Genomic DNA, 16367 nt, shown 5'->3' with positions numbered 1-16367 from the left:
CACAGTGAGACCATTCACAGTATCCAAAAAGTGTGCACCATCCACATGGCCATCAGCTAATGAATGGGTAAATACAATATGGTGTATTCATACCGTGGAATACTATCTGGCAGTAAAAAAGAATGGAGCACTGATGCATGCTTTGTGAAAGAAACCAACTGCAAAAGACCACATGTTGGATGATTCCATTTATATGAAACGTCCAGGATAGGCAAATATGTAGAGACAGAAAGAAGAGTGGACCCCTCGGGCTGGAGGATTTAGAGGTACAGGATATAAAGACATCTTTGGGAAATGAAAATATTCTAAAGTGGATTATGGCTGCGGTTGTGTACCTCTGTGAATGTACTAACAGCCACTGAAGTGTGCACATAAAATGGGTGGATTATATGGTATGTGAATTACATCTCAGTAAAGCTGCTTTTTAAAAAAATTAGCTTTTGAACGCAATTAGCTTTGACATCTCAGCATCTTGGACTCCTTCCTACTTGCTGCAGCCACAGCTTTTTTGCAGAGGTGGAAAAGTAACATGAATCTCTGGCATCTTTTTTTTTTTTTTTTCAAAAACATATTTTATTTCTTTTTCTTTTCCATTTATTTTTATTAGTTGGAAGCTAATTACTTTACGTCTTAAGTCCAGCACTGTGAGGATATTTTCTGAGAGTTCATTAGGAATTATGGCTTAACTATGCCTGGAATTGCAATCCAATAGCTTCTCAGTAGGAATGGACCATCTGTGCTGCTCTGTGGATGGGCCTATGCTAACAGACGCTTTCTATTTCAAAACACACATTGATTTAGGGTACACAGCACTGCTGTGTGGCCTGAGAGAACAAGTTTTGATGTATTGAAAACATTTCATCAACACTATACTTCAGGTTATAGCGGAACATTGGTTGAGCCGTCTCAGCTCAGGGGGCGTTAATACGGAATGGCTTTAATTTTCTGCAGTCACTGCCTTAGGCCGCATTTTGTTGAATTTGCTTTTCCATCCCGTAACAGTATTTAGCAGCATTCAGGTCACTTCCAGTTAGTAGACGATCCGCCTGGTCCATCTTTAAAGTCTCCTCTCCTGCTGATTTAAATCACATTCCATTTCCCCTCCCTGAGGATGGAGCAGGTCTGGTTCTGACCCCTGCTGTCTCCCCTCCCAAGGCCTGCCTCCTAGGCTGTGGGGCAGATAGAGGGTGAGCACAGGTCTGTTTACCTCAGGCCACGCTTCTGTGACAAGCACCCTCTTGCGTCCACGCCTTCGGATAACAAGTGTCAAAACGCTGCTTCTCGCCGGTCGTGAGAGATCTCAGTTCCCAGGCACCTGGCGTGAAAACCCGCCCGCCCTGGCCCAGCTTCCCCGGCCAAGCCCTTCCCCATGGGCGCTGGGGGCTTTTTCAAAAGGTCGGGGGCGGAAGTGGAGTGATGTCACAGGCTTGTGTACATACCTGTTTATTATATACGTCACTAGTGTGAAGTGAACGCAATTTGCAGATAGTAAAAAATCCAGTAATTTTTTTTTTAATTTTTCCATTTTTTTAATTAGTTGGAGGCTAATTACTTTACAATATTGTAGTGGTTTTTGCCATACATTGACATGAATCAGCCATGGATTTACATGGGTCCCCCATCCAGAACCCCCCTCCCACCTCCCTCCCCAGGGCCTGTAGCCAAAGACCTCCGGGGATTCTTACAACGTGCGTGCGTGCTCAGTCGCGACCGGGGTCTTTTCCGACCCGCGGTCTGAGGCTTCTCTGTCCCTGGAATTCTCCAGGCAAGAACACTGGAGTGGGTTGCCATTTCCTTCTCCAGGAAGGATCTTCCCAACCCGGGGATCGATCAAGGCCTCATCTCTTACGTCTCCTGCATTGGCAAGTGAATTCTTTGCCAACGTACCACCCGGGAGTCCCTGATTTTTGCAGCTGTAACTGACAAAAGAGAGCAGTTCTAACATGAATGTTGGGTGGTATTTTAAGAACTAAGACCAAAGTTAAACAAAGAAGGGTGTCAGAAGCTCACTTGTTAGCCTTGCCGCGTGCCTCATCCGGCCAAGACGCACAGCAGCGAGCGTCCCTTGTTCTTCCGCCAAACAGAGTGGACTTTTAAAAACCACCCTGAGGGTCAGCGATAACGGTAAAAGAATTAAGAAATGATGAGCTTTAAGTATTGATTACCCTTATAAGTCATTTAGTTGTAACTTTATATCATTTAATTTTTGAGAATGGCTATTTCAGTCTCTAAAAGTTTAAAAATTGGCTGGCCAGCCGGCTCCAGAATCCCACCGCCCTCCCGCAAAGCATCCACCGAAGAGCCTCTGGGCTCTGGGCCCCTCTCCTGGGGGCGCCCCCCAGCAGATGCAGGGATGCTGGAGACCTCCACCTCGGCGCTCCCGGCGATGTCAACCCCCGGCCGGGATGGCGCTTCAGAGCCTCCTGCTGCCGGGCGCCCCGGCTTCACTGGTGGCACCTGCCTCAGCCGTGGTCCCCAGCGCAAGTTCACGCGCCCGACAGAGGGAGTCAGACACACCGAAGCGCAAGCGCTGAAGCTGGGAGCACAGACACATCTACTGCAGGACCGTTCGGGGAGAACCGCGGCTCACGCCCCCAGGCCCCCAGCTCCGGAAGGGGCTCAGCAAAGCATGAAAGGCCGGGGGAGGGAGGGCAGGGCTGATTGTTGCAGACTTCTCGGTATCGGAGTCCTTGGTTCTTCCAGCTGTCCACATCGGTGAGGTCCCCGCGTCCCTGCAAACCTCCCACATGACAGATGATATTCTCTGTCATGAATGTTGCCTTTTATCCCTGTGTGAATGGAAGTGTTCCCCCTTCAAGGTCGGAGCCTTCAGAATGGGCTCTGCCTCAGGCTCTGCGCAACATTCCTAACTCAAACACAAGCAATAGAATAATACAAAAAGAACAGGTACAGTGTGGAGTCGGATTTGTTCTTCCCTATTGCAGTAGCTTCAGAGGAAAAAGACTACTTCTCCCTGTTTGGTGGTAGGAGGAGAGGACACAGGGGTGCTGACCTCCGCACCCGGCACCGCACTCCGGCTGGTTAGCGCCGTGTGCCCGCAGACGCCCTCCCCCTCCCGCAGGCCCCCTCCTCCCCCTCCCGCAGACCCCCTTCTCCTCCCGCAGACCTCCTCCTCCCCTCCCGCAGACCCCCTCCTCCCCTCCCGCAGGGCCCCCTCCTCCCCTCCCGCAGACCCCCTTCTCCTCCCGCAGGCCCCCTCCTCTCCCTCCCGCAGACCCCCCTCCTCTCCTCCCGCAGATCCTCTCCTCCCCTGCCGCAGGCCCCCTCCTCTCCTCCCGCAGACCCCCTCCTCCCCTCCCGCAGGGCCCCCTTCTCCTCCCACAGGCCCCCTCCTCCCCTCCCGCAGACCCCCTCCTCCCCTCCCGCAGACCCCCTCCTCCCCTCCCGCAGGGCCCCCTTCTCCTCCCACAGGCCCCCTCCTCCCCTCCCGCAGACCCCCTCCTCCCCCTCCCGCAGACCCCCTTCTCCTCCCGCAGACCTCCTCCTCCCCTCCCGCAGACCCCCTCCTCCCCTCCCGCAGGGCCCCCTCCTCCCCTCCCGCAGACCCCCTTCTCCTCCCGCAGGCCCCCTCCTCTCCCTCCCACAGACCCCCCTCCTCTCCTCCCGCAGATCCTCTCCTCCCCTGCCGCAGGCCCCCTCCTCTCCTCCCGCAGACCCCCTCCTCCCCTCCCGCAGGGCCCCCTTCTCCTCCCACAGGCCCCCTCCTCCCCTCCCGCAGACCCCCTCCTCCCCCTCCCGCAGACCCCCTTCTCCTCCCGCAGACCTCCTCCTCCCCTCCCGCAGACCCCCTCCTCCCCTCCCGCAGGGCCCCCTCCTCCCCTCCCGCAGACCCCCTTCTCCTCCCGCAGACCCCCTCCTCCCCCTCCCGCAGACCCCCTCCTCCCCCTCCCGCAGACCCCCTTCTCCTCCCGCAGACCCCCTCCTCCCCCTCCCGCAGACCCCCTTCTCCTCCCGCAGACTTCCTCCTCCCCTCCTGCAGACCCTCTTCTCCCCCTCCCGCAGACCCCCTTCCCCTCCTGCAGACCCCCTCCTCCCTTCCCACAGACCCCCTTCTCCTCCCGCAGGGCCCCTCCTCCCCTCCCGCAGACCCCCTTCTCCTCCCGCAGGCCCCCTCCTCCCCTCCCGCAGGCCCCCTCCTCTCCTCCCGCAGACCCCCTCCTCCCCCTCCCGCAGACCCCCTTCTCCTCCCGCAGACTTCCTCCTCCCCTCCTGCAGACCCTCTTCTCCCCCTCCCGCAGACCCCCTTCCCCTCCTGCAGACCCCCTCCTCCCTTCCCACAGACCCCCTTCTCCTCCCGCAGGGCCCCTCCTCCCCTCCCGCAGACCCCCTTCTCCTCCCGCAGGCCCCCTCCTCCCCTCCCGCAGACCCCCTCCTCCCCTCCCGCAGACCCCCTCCTCTCCTCCCGCAGACCCCCTCCTCCCCTCCGCAGGCCCCCTCCTCCCCCTCCCGCAGGCCCCCTTCTCCCCTCCCGCAGACCCCCTGTTCCTCCCGCAGACCCCCCTCCTCCCCTCCCGCAGACCCCCTCCTCCTCTCCGCAGGCCCCCTCCTCCCCTCCCGCAGACCCCCTGTTCCTCCCGCAGACCCCCCTCCTCCCCTCCCGCAGACCCCCTCCCCCCCTCCCGCAGACCCCCCTCTCCCCTCCCGCACAGTCTGGTAGACTTATGGGCCCCGCAGAGTCCACTCATCTTCCCTCAGCACGTCCTGGGGAAGACACCAATGTCTCTGTAGGAGCTGGGGCACTTGGATCCTCTTTTAGGATCACTGGGTATTAATTTTGGGGTAATAACACATCTTGCTAGACTTGTATGATGCTTTGTGGGGCATTCTCAAAGTTGAATCTAGTTAGATCGCAGCCACCACTTGGTTCAAATCATAACCATGATGATTTTCTCCCTAAATTACTTTATGAGCCCTGCCCCACCCCCACCCCCACCCCCACACACGAACAATACAGATGCAGATATATAGACACACCTATAGATACATATGTGTAGATAGATAGATATGCTTCCCTGGTGGCTCCGTGGTAAAAAGTCTGCCTGCCAGTGCGAGAGATGCAAGTTCAATGCCTGGGTTGGGAAGATCCTCTGGAGAAGGGAATAGCAACCCACTTCAGTATTCTTGCCTGGGAAATCCCATAGACAGAGGAGCCTGGCGGGCTACAGTCCACGGGGTCACAGCAAGTTGGACATGACTCGGCGAGTAAACAGCAGCAACAAATATACGTGTGTGTATATGTGTGTGTGTATATATGTGTGTGTGTATATATGTGTGTGTGTATATGTGTGTGTGTATATGTGTATGTGTGTGTATATGTGTGTGTATATGTGTGTGTATGTGTGTATATATGTGTGTGTAATGTGTGTGTATATATGTGTGTATGTGTGTGTGTGTATATGTGTATGTGTGTGTGTATATATATGTGTGTGTATATATATATATAATCTTCCAAGGAACTTAACAACCTTCTGGTCTGAGTTAGACCTGTAATTAATAGTCTGGTTTTCCCACATTCTAAAGTATGAAAACTTTAACTTTGCCCTACTCACTTGATGCTTAATTAGTAGACCCTGAGGAATTCAGATAGTCCTAAATCTTGATAACATTCTTCAAAGAGACCTGAAAATTCCTGTACCCCCGGGGGAAATAGCTTTAATTGCTCCAAGTCTTAACCTCGAGATTATAGTTCTCCAATTGAAACTCAAGTAAAGGAAAGAAATGAGGAAGGCTGGGAAGTTATCCTGCCAGGTATCAAGCATACTATTAAAGTATAACAAGAAAAACAGGAGTAAAGAAAGCAAGAGGCGGATTAATTGCATGAAGGAATATCGAGCACAGAAGCAGGCCCGGACACTTACGGGAACCGTGTGTGATAAAACCAGCATTGCACAAACAGCTACTATCTGTAAATACGGGAGAATATTTCTAGAATACTGGAGTGAGTGGAGAAAGCCTGTCAGTACGCGTGATATCACACTAAAAAGTATTAAAGAAAGACTGACTTATTTAAGTACTGAAAAGCTTTAAACTTGTGCTGACAAGAGCCATTGTCCACTGGGTTAAAGGACAGATGATTTGGAGAAAATATATCCTTCACATATTAGCAGATAAACGGTATTTCCCTTAGAGGTGCACTGAACTTACTTTGGCTGAATGCTAAATAACCCAAGTTAAAAATCAATGAACAGCTTAAGCCAAGGGTGAATGTTCCCCCCGTAAAATGATCTGAAGAATCTAAGTAATCTTACAGTATTATTATTGAAAATTGGGGGGGATTCCCCAGCGGTCGGATGGTTAAGACCCCGTGCTTCCACTACTGGAGGCCCGTGTCAGGGAACTACGATCCCACAAGCCTCATGACACGGCCAAAAGAAAATTTTTTAAAAAGGTTCATAAAAAATTAGATATGTTTTTGAAGTTTGTCGTAACGATGTCATTTCTCAGCACTGCCAGCTGCATGTGCACAAGACTGTGATGTTTTCGCCTGATGAAAAGCATGGATTTCTTTTTCTCTCTATTCCCGTGTGCTTACTGTTAGTGGGGACTTTGCTATCAGGTCAATAAGCTTTCCTTTTTCCCTAATGGTAACACAAAGGTAGAGACCTAAAGATGTGGCTGACGGTGATCACCGTGCAGTCTTTGAAGTCCCCCCACAAACCGAAACCGTGTGCAGCGTGCTTAAAGCCAGTGTCCCCTCAATATTTGAGAAGCCCACAGATTTTTGCCCTCATCCTTTTATTTCTAACTACTTGCCTTCACTTCCTGCTTCCTGCAGTCCCCGGACGCGCGGCTTCCTCTGCCGGCAGCCGCTGGCTGTTGCCGAGCCGTTTACTCTTGGTGTCGGGGTCTGCAGGGCACCATCATCCTGTGGCCTCTTCTGTGCCAGGAGACTTTCCCGTGTGATCGCTGCTCATCCATCTCACTGTGAACATTTGTACTGAGGACATGTGAAGATAATTCCAGACCTTTTCCTTATGTCACATGGTTTGTCTTTGACTGAAAGAGATTTTCAGTCCCAAGTTACATTCATCATGCTTACCAGTATTCTAACCACCAGTAGTCAGATATTAGCAATAAGCCCAAATGATGGTTTTGTTTACTAAGTATGATGATAACCTCATCTTTGATCTCCACAAGTTAAGCAAATCTCAAAATAACATCAAAGAGGCATTTGTTGGTTCAATCTTTCAAAAACTAAAGCAGTTTTGACTTTTGAATACTGAAGCCAAAGCTGACCTTAAGTGCATGCTTAATATTTATAATATATAAAATATGCCTTCGTATCAGTAAAGAAAAAATGGACAAAAAAACATGAACAAGCACATTACAGGAGAAGAAATGCAAATGGTGAACAAACACCAGGACACGTTAAAACCTCAGTAGATATCAAGTTAGATCAAGGTACAACAATGACGGAATTTTTGTTTGTTACCTTGACAAAAAAAAAAAAAAGATTGGTAATGCAGTGTTGGTGAGAATATCCAGAAACAGAGTAAACTGTACATCCATTTATTGAAGGACCTTTTGGCAGTATTCACCAAAAGTTTAAAATCTGTACCCTCTGGTCCAATGCTGTCACCTAGAAGAATCTACCCTCCAAAATGACTCTTAATGTGTGCTCAAAAAATGTCTACAAGGTGGTAAAAGTCCTGATAGCAATAAACCAAATCTAGTCCCAGTGTGCATCAGGAGGGGATAGAAAAATAAATGCTGAATAACAATGCAAGGAACACCCTGTAGTTACTAAAAATAATCAGCTCAATCTATTGTACTATGGCAGAAACACAAGTTGTATATTGGCCCAGAGGGAAATGCAAGCTGCAGAACCATATGATTCCCACTGGGTTTAAATATAAGTAAAGAAAAAAGTCTAGAGCAATGAGCATCTAACTGTTAACAGTGGCCACCTTGGATAGGAAAGATACAGAGATGGAGGGGAACTTAAGGGAAGAAGATTGTATTCTTTACATCATACATGTCTCTTTATTACTTGAATTTATTAAAATGAGTATCAATTACTTTTTAATTTTATAAAAGACTTAAATAAATCCAGGCTAGACCAAACCATGGAACAAAAGTCCCCTGAAAGACACAAAAATGAGCTAGTCCTCATTGTAATGCAGACCTACAGAAAGGCTCCAGTGACTTGGTGAGTAGTAGCTAAAGGAATAAATGTTCATCATGGGGACTGTGGAACAGCTGGAGGAGCAGCGGTTTGTAGCCTGCAAGAATCCAAGAAATGGCAAAGCGCAAACCACAAATTTCAATAATAAAGTTTAAAAAAACAACACCCAGGGCTTCCCTGGTGGCTCAGTGATAAAGAATCCATCTGCCAATGCAGGGGACACGGGTTCAATCCCTCATCTGCGAAGATTCCACCTGCCGCCGAGCAGCTAAGCCCGTGCACCCCAAGTGCCGAGCCTGTGCTCGGGAGCCTGCACACGGCCACGAAGGGCAGCCCCTGCTCGCCGCAACTAGAGACAGCCCCAAGCAGCGATGAAGACCCCGTCCAGGGAAAAGAAATGCTACATATTAAAACCAAAACAGGCAGGAGAAAAATGAAAGGAAAGCTGCTGGACTCTCCTCCAGGGCCCCTTTCCTGACTTGCTAATCGTGTGTGGAGAAGGACGTTCTGTGATGAATCAGCAGTGCTGGTGTGACAGAGGGGACACCTGCCTCACGGAGGGACCGCTCTTTCTGGCTGTTATTTTGTGTTATTTTTGTGTGTGCCTTCCTTGTCTTCTATCCATTCATACATCCTCACAGAAACACGGTGTTAACAAGCAAGAAGCAGCAACCGAGGAACGGGGCAGAGTCCCATGAGGGCAGCAGTTTGCTTAGCATACCTCTCTAGGACCTGGAACGTAGTAGGGCTGCAGCAGTGACAGTTGTCTGGAGCAAATGTGTGGGCTGCCCTCCAGTGGGAATTGTGGATCTTTGCTAAAGGTATATTCTCAGTGCAGTGATAGAGGTATGAACGTACAGAACAGAAATGGGGCACAGAAGCCTGCGACAAAGCCGCTAGACACATCCCTGAGGAGGCTCTGTCTGAGCTAAACTTTGAGAAGTTCATAGAAGCCCACCAGGCAGAGGAAGTCAGAGAAGCAAAGGTGCAAGAGAGCCGTGAGCCAACAGGGCTTATTGGAGAAGCTGTGAGTCCCCTGACTCCAGATTAAAGCATGGGATGCGGATGCCGGAAAAATTAGGTCTAGATCACGATGTTCTCAGGAGCCGTACTAAGGACCTTGCTGGTTTTGGTTTGGGTTTTGTTTAATTTGTTTTATTGCAATGTTCTGTTAATGTCTGCGGTATAGCAGAGTGACTGGGTTGCACATGCACATTCTTTCTCATGTTCTTTTCCTTTGTGGTTTAGCACAGGACATGGAATATAGCTGCCTGTGCTGACAACAGGACCTTGTTCTGTGTCCATTCTCTCTGCACGACTTTGCATCTGCTGACCCCAGCCTCCCACCCCATCCCTCCCCCTCCCCCAGGCAACCATAGGTCTGTTCTCGATGTCTGTAAGTCTGTTTTGTCATTAAGTTCACTTGTGTCATACTTCAGATTCCATGTGTAAGGGATATCACACAGCATTTGTCTTTCTCTGACTCATTTCACTAAACAGAATCCCATCCATGCCCATCATGTTGCTGCAGATTGCAAAATTTCATTCTTTTGTATGACTAAGTAGTATGCCACCGTATATATGTACCACATCTTCTTTATTTGGTGAAAATCTAGGTTGTTTCCATGTCTTGAGTTTTCTGAGTACTGCTGCTATAAACATTGGGGTGCATGGATCTTTTTGAATTACAGTTTTGTCCAGACAGATTCGCAGGAGTGAGGCTGCTGGATCACATGACAGCTCTATTTTTAGTTTTTTGAGGAACCTCCTCACTGTTCTCCATCCTGGCTGCACCATTTACATTCCCACCAGCAGTGTAGGAGGGCTTCCTTTTCTCCACTCCCTCTCCAGCACGTTCATTTTTGCCACACCGCGCTGTGTTGAATGTGGGATCTTAGTTCTCCCACCAGGGATTGAACCCAGACCCATGGGCAGTGAAAGCATCGAGTCCTAACCACTGGACCACTCCAGCATTGTTGTAGATATTTTAAACGTTGGCTATTCTGGCTGGTGTCAGGTGGTACCTCACTGTAGTTTTGATTGGCATTTCTCTAATAATTACATGAAACCCCATGGACAGAGGAGCCTGGTGGGCTATAATCCGTGGGGTCACAAGGGAGTTGGACACGACTTAGTAAAACAACAAGAGTAATTACATGCTAAGGACTTTGGATTTTATCTGAAGAGAATGTCTTCAAGAAGATAATCTTATGTATATTTTTTAAAGATACACACGAACATTCATTTGTTGTCTACATTTTGAAAACAATAGCAGAAATTTTGTACATGTATGACAATAATTCAGTCCACTGCCTTCTTCTAACGGCTGTGGGGCAGGTCCTGCCATTGCCTTCATTTTGCAGTTGAGGAAACCAAGGCACCGAGTCCCTTATCTGACCTGCTGCCCTTATGCGTGGAACCCAGGTACAGAGGCAGGCAGCCTCGACCCAGAGCCCACCCCCTTTTCCCTTATCCTGGGCTGCTTTTGTTTGTGTTTCTTTAAGGACATACATGTTTTCTTAAGAAAAGGAAGTCAAAATATTTTTTTCCCATGGTTTCTCCTATACCATCTACCATCCGGGAGAGAATGATTTGGGGCCTTGCCGGTAGAACCCTCTGCAGCTGGGCTGTCTTCCTGTCCTCCGCTCCTCACCTTCAGCTGCTTGCACGTCTGTATAAGTTTATTTTTGGTTGTGCTAGTCTTCACGGCTGTTGCGGGATTTCTCTAGTTGAGGCGAGTGGAGGTGACTGTAGTCGTGCTGCGCGGGATTCTCCTTCAGTGGCCTCCCGGCCATGACCCATGGGTTCTGGGTGCTCGGGCTTCAGCAGTCGCAGCTCGTGGGCCCAGTGGTTCTGGCTCTGGCTCCGGAGCTCAGGCCCAGTGGTTCCGGCTCCAGAGCTCAGGCCCAGTGGTTCCGGTTCCAGCTCCGGAGCTCGGGCCCAGTGGTTCCGGCTCCAGAGCCCGGGCCCAGTGGTTCCGGCTGCTACTCCGGAGCTCGGGCCCAGTGGTTCCGGCTGCGGCTCCGGAGCTCGGGCCCAGTGGTTCCGGTTCCGGAGCTCAGGCCCAGTGGTTCCGGTTCCGGAGCTCGGGTCCAGTGGCTCCGGCTCCAGCTGTAGAGCTCAGACCCAGTGATTCCGGCTCTAGAGCTCAGGCCCGGCGGTTCCGGCTCCAGCTCCGGATCTCGGACCTGGTGGTTGGGGCCCACGAGCTTCGTTGTTCCAGGCATGCTCGACCTTCCCAGACCAGGAGTCACGCCGCGTCCCCCGAGTTGGTAAGCGGGTTCAGCCCGCCGAGCCAGCGGGAGGCCGCCTGCTCTAGCCTGCACCCCGTCCCCCTGCTCTCCTGGACGGGCTGTGAAGCCTCCCGGTGTCCGGGCTTCCTCGCAGAGGGGGGCCTTCAGACAGGGTCCCGGGGGTCCCCTGAGCCTTTCCCTTCCGGAAGCGCAGGAGCGCGTCACACGGTCCGCAGAAAGGGGCTGGGTTGGCGCGCTCAGCCCCAGTACACGCCGTCGGCAGGACCGCGCGTGCCGCTCGGCCCAGGTTTCGCTGCGCCGCCTCTGCGCCTGGCCCTCCGGGGACACGGAGGTGAGCCCAGGAGGGAAAGCAAACAGAAGGGCGGCGCCCATCACGAGGGATCTGCTGACTTAAGCCTCCGCTCAGCCACTGTTTCATTGCTTCCATTGTGCCAGCTAAAAAAAGGGGGTGGCAGGATTTTTATACACAGGCGGGGTGCTAACTTTAGGGATCCGATCGATGGCGGATACGTGTTCCCTGCTCCCGCCCTGTTCTTTTCCGTTGACCACACCGTGAATCCTGTCCGGGGACCCGCTCATACACACCACACTGCCAGCTAGGAGAATCAAGTGCTTCCCATCACCTCCCCCTGTGCTGTGAGCGGAGCCAAGTGTGAACAAGCTCCTCGTCTCAGATTCAGACAAATAGTGAATGAAAGAGCAGACAATGCAGGAGACTTAAGTTTCACTTTACTCATTCATGGATGAACTTTGTGGTTTTTCTTTAGTAAAGAGGAAGGCTGACAGGTGATCATCTCAGAGATTGATAGAGACTTGGGAAAGCAGTAACAATCTGAAAGCCAAAATGATGGGGAAATTTTTCTTCTATTGTAGAAAGGAATTGATAGAGAAATAAGGCTGAGTAATTTATGTTTGGAGACTGTTATTTCATCCCTGGTGTAGCTCTGTCCATGAAATATGAAACCTTAAAGCAGGAGTCAACCTTCCTTCAGGTCATGATTATAAATATACTGTAGAAGGAGTATCTCATTCCTCCAGATTCACCCCAGTAGTCACTGGATGCACATTTATTGCCTAGTTTCATTTGGTTACTTGTAGTCTTAACTGTCTTCTATTCAGCAAAACATTTTAGCATTGAACTATTTGATAACATGATTTTAAAATTTCATTTTATACTTTTATTCCTTCATTAATACTTTTAAGATGTGCATAAATTTACAAAGATGCACACAAAATAATATTCTTCACAGCATTGTTTATTAAGCAAAAAAATAAAAGTGGAAAGAACCCAAATACCTTTAAATAGGAAATTGATTATTAATTCAGACTAATATTTTAAATGTTGTGGACTTCCCTGCTGGCTCAATGGTTACGAACCAGCCTCCCAATAGAGGAGACACTCGGGCTCGATCCCTGGTCTGGGAGGATCCCACGTCCTGCTGAGCAACTGAGCCCGTGCGCCACAACCCCTGAGACTGCTCTCGAGCCCGGGGGCCGAAACTACTGAGCCCAGAGCTAAACCCTGCGCTCGGCAACAAGAGGAGCCACCGCCGTGATGACCCTACATGCAGCTGCTCCCTTCAACTGGAGCAAGTCCACACACAGCAGGGAAGACCCTGTGAAGCCAAAAATAAAGGAATTAATTAATTAATGCCTTTTAAAAATTAAATAAAAATAAAATGATGCATAGGGAATATAATAACTTTGTATGGAGTATCATCTATAAAAATATTAAATTACTATGTTGTACACCTGAACCTAATATAGTAATATTGACATGTCAGTTACACTTGAATTTAAAAAAAATAAAAATGATGAGGTAGGATGTAATTCCTGATACAGAAAGTTATTCACCATATAATGAGTTTTTTTAAAGGTTGCAAAAGCAGACTGACCTTTTTTTTTTCTTTCTTGTATGTTTAAAGAGAAGTTTGGAAAGATGTAAGTCAAAATGCTAACAATGTTTCAGTGAATTTGCAGCCAGTTTTCACTTAACTTTCTGTCTTATGTATTGTGTGAGGCGGCTTTGTAAATTATTATTGTTTTTATATTTAGCATGATGGAAAAATATTTCTCTTTTTAAAACTGAGCTTGAAAAGGTGAGAGGAACTCTGAAAGGAATTTACTACTTATTATTTAAGCATACAAAAAGAAGTTTACACAGTGCGTGTGAGTTTCCTCAGCACGCTAACTCACCTCTGAGGTTTCTTCCTCCTCTGCCCCTGCTGAAATGGTCTGAATGCTTCTCCCCACCGCTGGGCTTCCCGTTCCTCGTCCTTCACCTGTCTCCCTCTCCCTAGGTGGTGGAACAGCGGACTCTTGTTCCTGTTTAGCCCACCCTCCATGAGGGTACATTTGCATAGAACAGTAATATCACTGCTCCTCCTCCTGACTTAAGCCAGTCCTTCACCTTGACTGGTTAAGTTAGGAAGCTCGGATGGCCCTTTGGCTCACGTCTCTCACGTTGGGTGCATTTAACCAAATAGCCGGCAAGACGGATGTAGACTTAAGCTCTGTCCAGGGTGCCCAAGTTCTTTGCCTTCCAGAAACTGGAACTAGATGATTTGTTTCAGAGGTACCAAAATGGGACTCAGACCTCCTTTTGGCCCTCTTTAGACTCTAATAAAGTCATTACCTTAGTCTGAACTGAAAGACAGCATTTTTCAAGAAGATATCTTGCCAATCCCAGATATTCTGTGTCTCCATTTGGTACTGCTGGTCTAGATCATCTTGAACCCTGGCTGGGCTAGTTGAGGTGACGAGTTTCACCCTTTGGGCAGGTGAAAGTCAAGAGTCACAAAGAGCAGGCGGAGAGGCGGACATTCGTAACAGACCTGTGACTGGCCGGCCACCTGTTAACGGTTTGTGATACGAGTGAGTTAAGAAACTGGTTTCTGGCTGGAATAACTTTAACAAGCTTAGCGCAAATCTGAGAAAATGTAAGGGAAGTTCGTGAAAGCTTAAGCAAGTCTTGGGACTTCCCTGGCGGTCCAGTGTTTAGGACTGTGCTTCCGTTGCAGGAGACACGGGTTCAGTCCCTGGTTGGGGAACTAACACCCTACAACTCAGTAGGTGAGGCCCCAAGGAAAAAACAGCCCCCTAAAAACAGTGTGTTAGTGATGTTAGAACTGTGACAGAATTTTTGAAACAGCAGGGGTTTGTTGGGAGGACTTTCAGAGGCTGTTGTCGTCAGCCTCCGCAGACCCTGAAAAAGGTGGTGCTTCCGTTCCACTCTGATTATTGAGAAGCTGTGACACTGAAAGTTCACTCGGGATTTTCCTCAAGTTACGAGGCGGTATTAGACCGCAGGCACACTGCCGTCTTCTTCGCTTTTTTTTTTTTTTTTTTTTTCGTATTTATTACCAACTTTAGCTCATTTTTCCCCCCTTTTCTCTTTTGGTTCTTTCTTATGCACTTGCTCTAATACATACAAATTCTCAACACCAAAAATACTGGAACTAAAACTCAAAGGGCAGTTAAAACATGGAGGGAAACCAGTGCCTTCTGGGATCTCCAGAAACCTAAAGGACATTTTTTTAGTTGCTCTGAATGGCCTTCATTAACCCTGGATCCTGTCTGGGTGGAGGAGGGTCCCCGGAGCCTGCAAGGAGAAGGGGGTCTCCAGCTCCAGGCCCGGCGCCCCCCTCCTTAGGCTGAGTTTCCTCCCGTGGCAGCTCCAATATGTCCAAGTTTGAGGACGTGGTCAAGTCAGTGAGTGTTAACTGTGAGTCACGTCCATTGCTGCTTTTGTAACAGAGAGCTCGATGACTTTTATAGAGCTGCCCTGGCGGCTCAGGCGGCTCCTGCCCATGCAGGAGACGCAGGAGACGCAGGTTCGATCCCCGGGTCAGGACGATTCCCTGGAGACGGGCATGGCACCCCACTCCAGTGTTCTTGCCTGCAGAATTTCACAGACTGAGAGGAGTCTGGTGGGCTACAGTTCATAGGATCGCAAAGTGCCGGACACACCCACCCAATTCACACACACACACACAATTCTCACACACACACACACACACACACACACACACACACACACTGCTTGGTAGTTCCCAAATACAGAGGCACTGTGTCACCCGCTCACTAACCTGCTGCTGCCCCCCCAGCAGTGACCAGGGTGGAGACCAGGCTCCCCGACTCGCGTCTTCTCGGGGAAGGGAACGCCCCCTGAAAACCAGGGGGACGGCGGCCGGTGTCCGCCTGCTGGGGGCCGGGGAGCCTCGTCCGGACCGTGATGAGGTGGCAGGGCTGCTGCGATGCGGTCCCGGGCGGGCGGCCCTGCTCCGGGCAGGACGCGGCCTCGGCCTTTCCGCCCGCGCCCCGGCCCCCCGTGACCCCGGCTCCCGGGCGCCGAGCGCTGGCCCGACTGACCTGCTTCTGCTTCCTTTGCAGCTGACCCGCTGGTCGGCAGCATCGCCACACAGTACATGACCAACAGGGCGGAGCACGACCGGATGGCCCGGCAGTGGACCAAGCGGTACGCCACATAGCGCCGCGGGCAGCTCAGCGCGCGGCGCCGCCGTGTGTCCCCTGGAGCCGTCTTGCGGTGGAGCGCCGTCCAGCCCCACTCCTGTTCTTTGCTCACCACCCCTTCCTGTTTTATTCCCTTCTTAATTTCCATTAACTTGAAAGATCTGGTCTTTTTTTTTTTTTTTTAAATCCCTCCCCCTCCACGTGGATGGGAACTTGGTTTTCAGTGCAAACAATGTCGGATCTGTAATAATAAGAGCTTTCTTACCAAGCTTCGTATTCCTGTGTGGTTTTGTTCCTTATTGTCCATTTTCTTTTGATCCTTCTTCCTTTTCTGTGATCTTCTGGAAGACACGAATTCAGAATTCTATCTCGTTTCTACTTCCATGTAGCGCTTCGGGTTAATTTTTTTGTACTGAAGTCTTTATCGGTGGGTGCATGCTACTGGGAACCAGATTTTGTACAAATGCTTCAATCAGAATCACTGTGCATTACTG

General features: G+C 50.0%; 1 protein-coding gene across 2 annotated transcripts in view; it reads left to right on the top strand.

The window, feature by feature from the left end:
- LOC133050455 (ubiquitin-conjugating enzyme E2 E2) overlaps positions 1-16142 on the top strand; it is a 352912-nt gene extending 336770 nt beyond the window's left edge. For both annotated transcript variants that reach the window (XM_061134627.1, XM_061134625.1), the window contains one exon: positions 15793-16142. In XM_061134627.1, coding sequence (XP_060990610.1) covers positions 15793-15890 — 98 coding nt within the window. In that variant the 3' untranslated portion in view covers positions 15891-16142. The remainder of the gene's footprint in view (positions 1-15792) is intronic.
- The last annotated feature ends 225 nt before the right edge of the window (positions 16143-16367 follow it).

Source organism: Dama dama, chromosome 32 (assembly GCF_033118175.1).
Source record: "Dama dama isolate Ldn47 chromosome 32, ASM3311817v1, whole genome shotgun sequence".
Classification (NCBI taxonomy): Eukaryota; Metazoa; Chordata; class Mammalia; order Artiodactyla; family Cervidae; genus Dama; species Dama dama.
The sequence above is the reverse complement of the archived record's forward strand: the minus strand, read 5'-3'. Positions and strand labels throughout refer to the sequence as shown.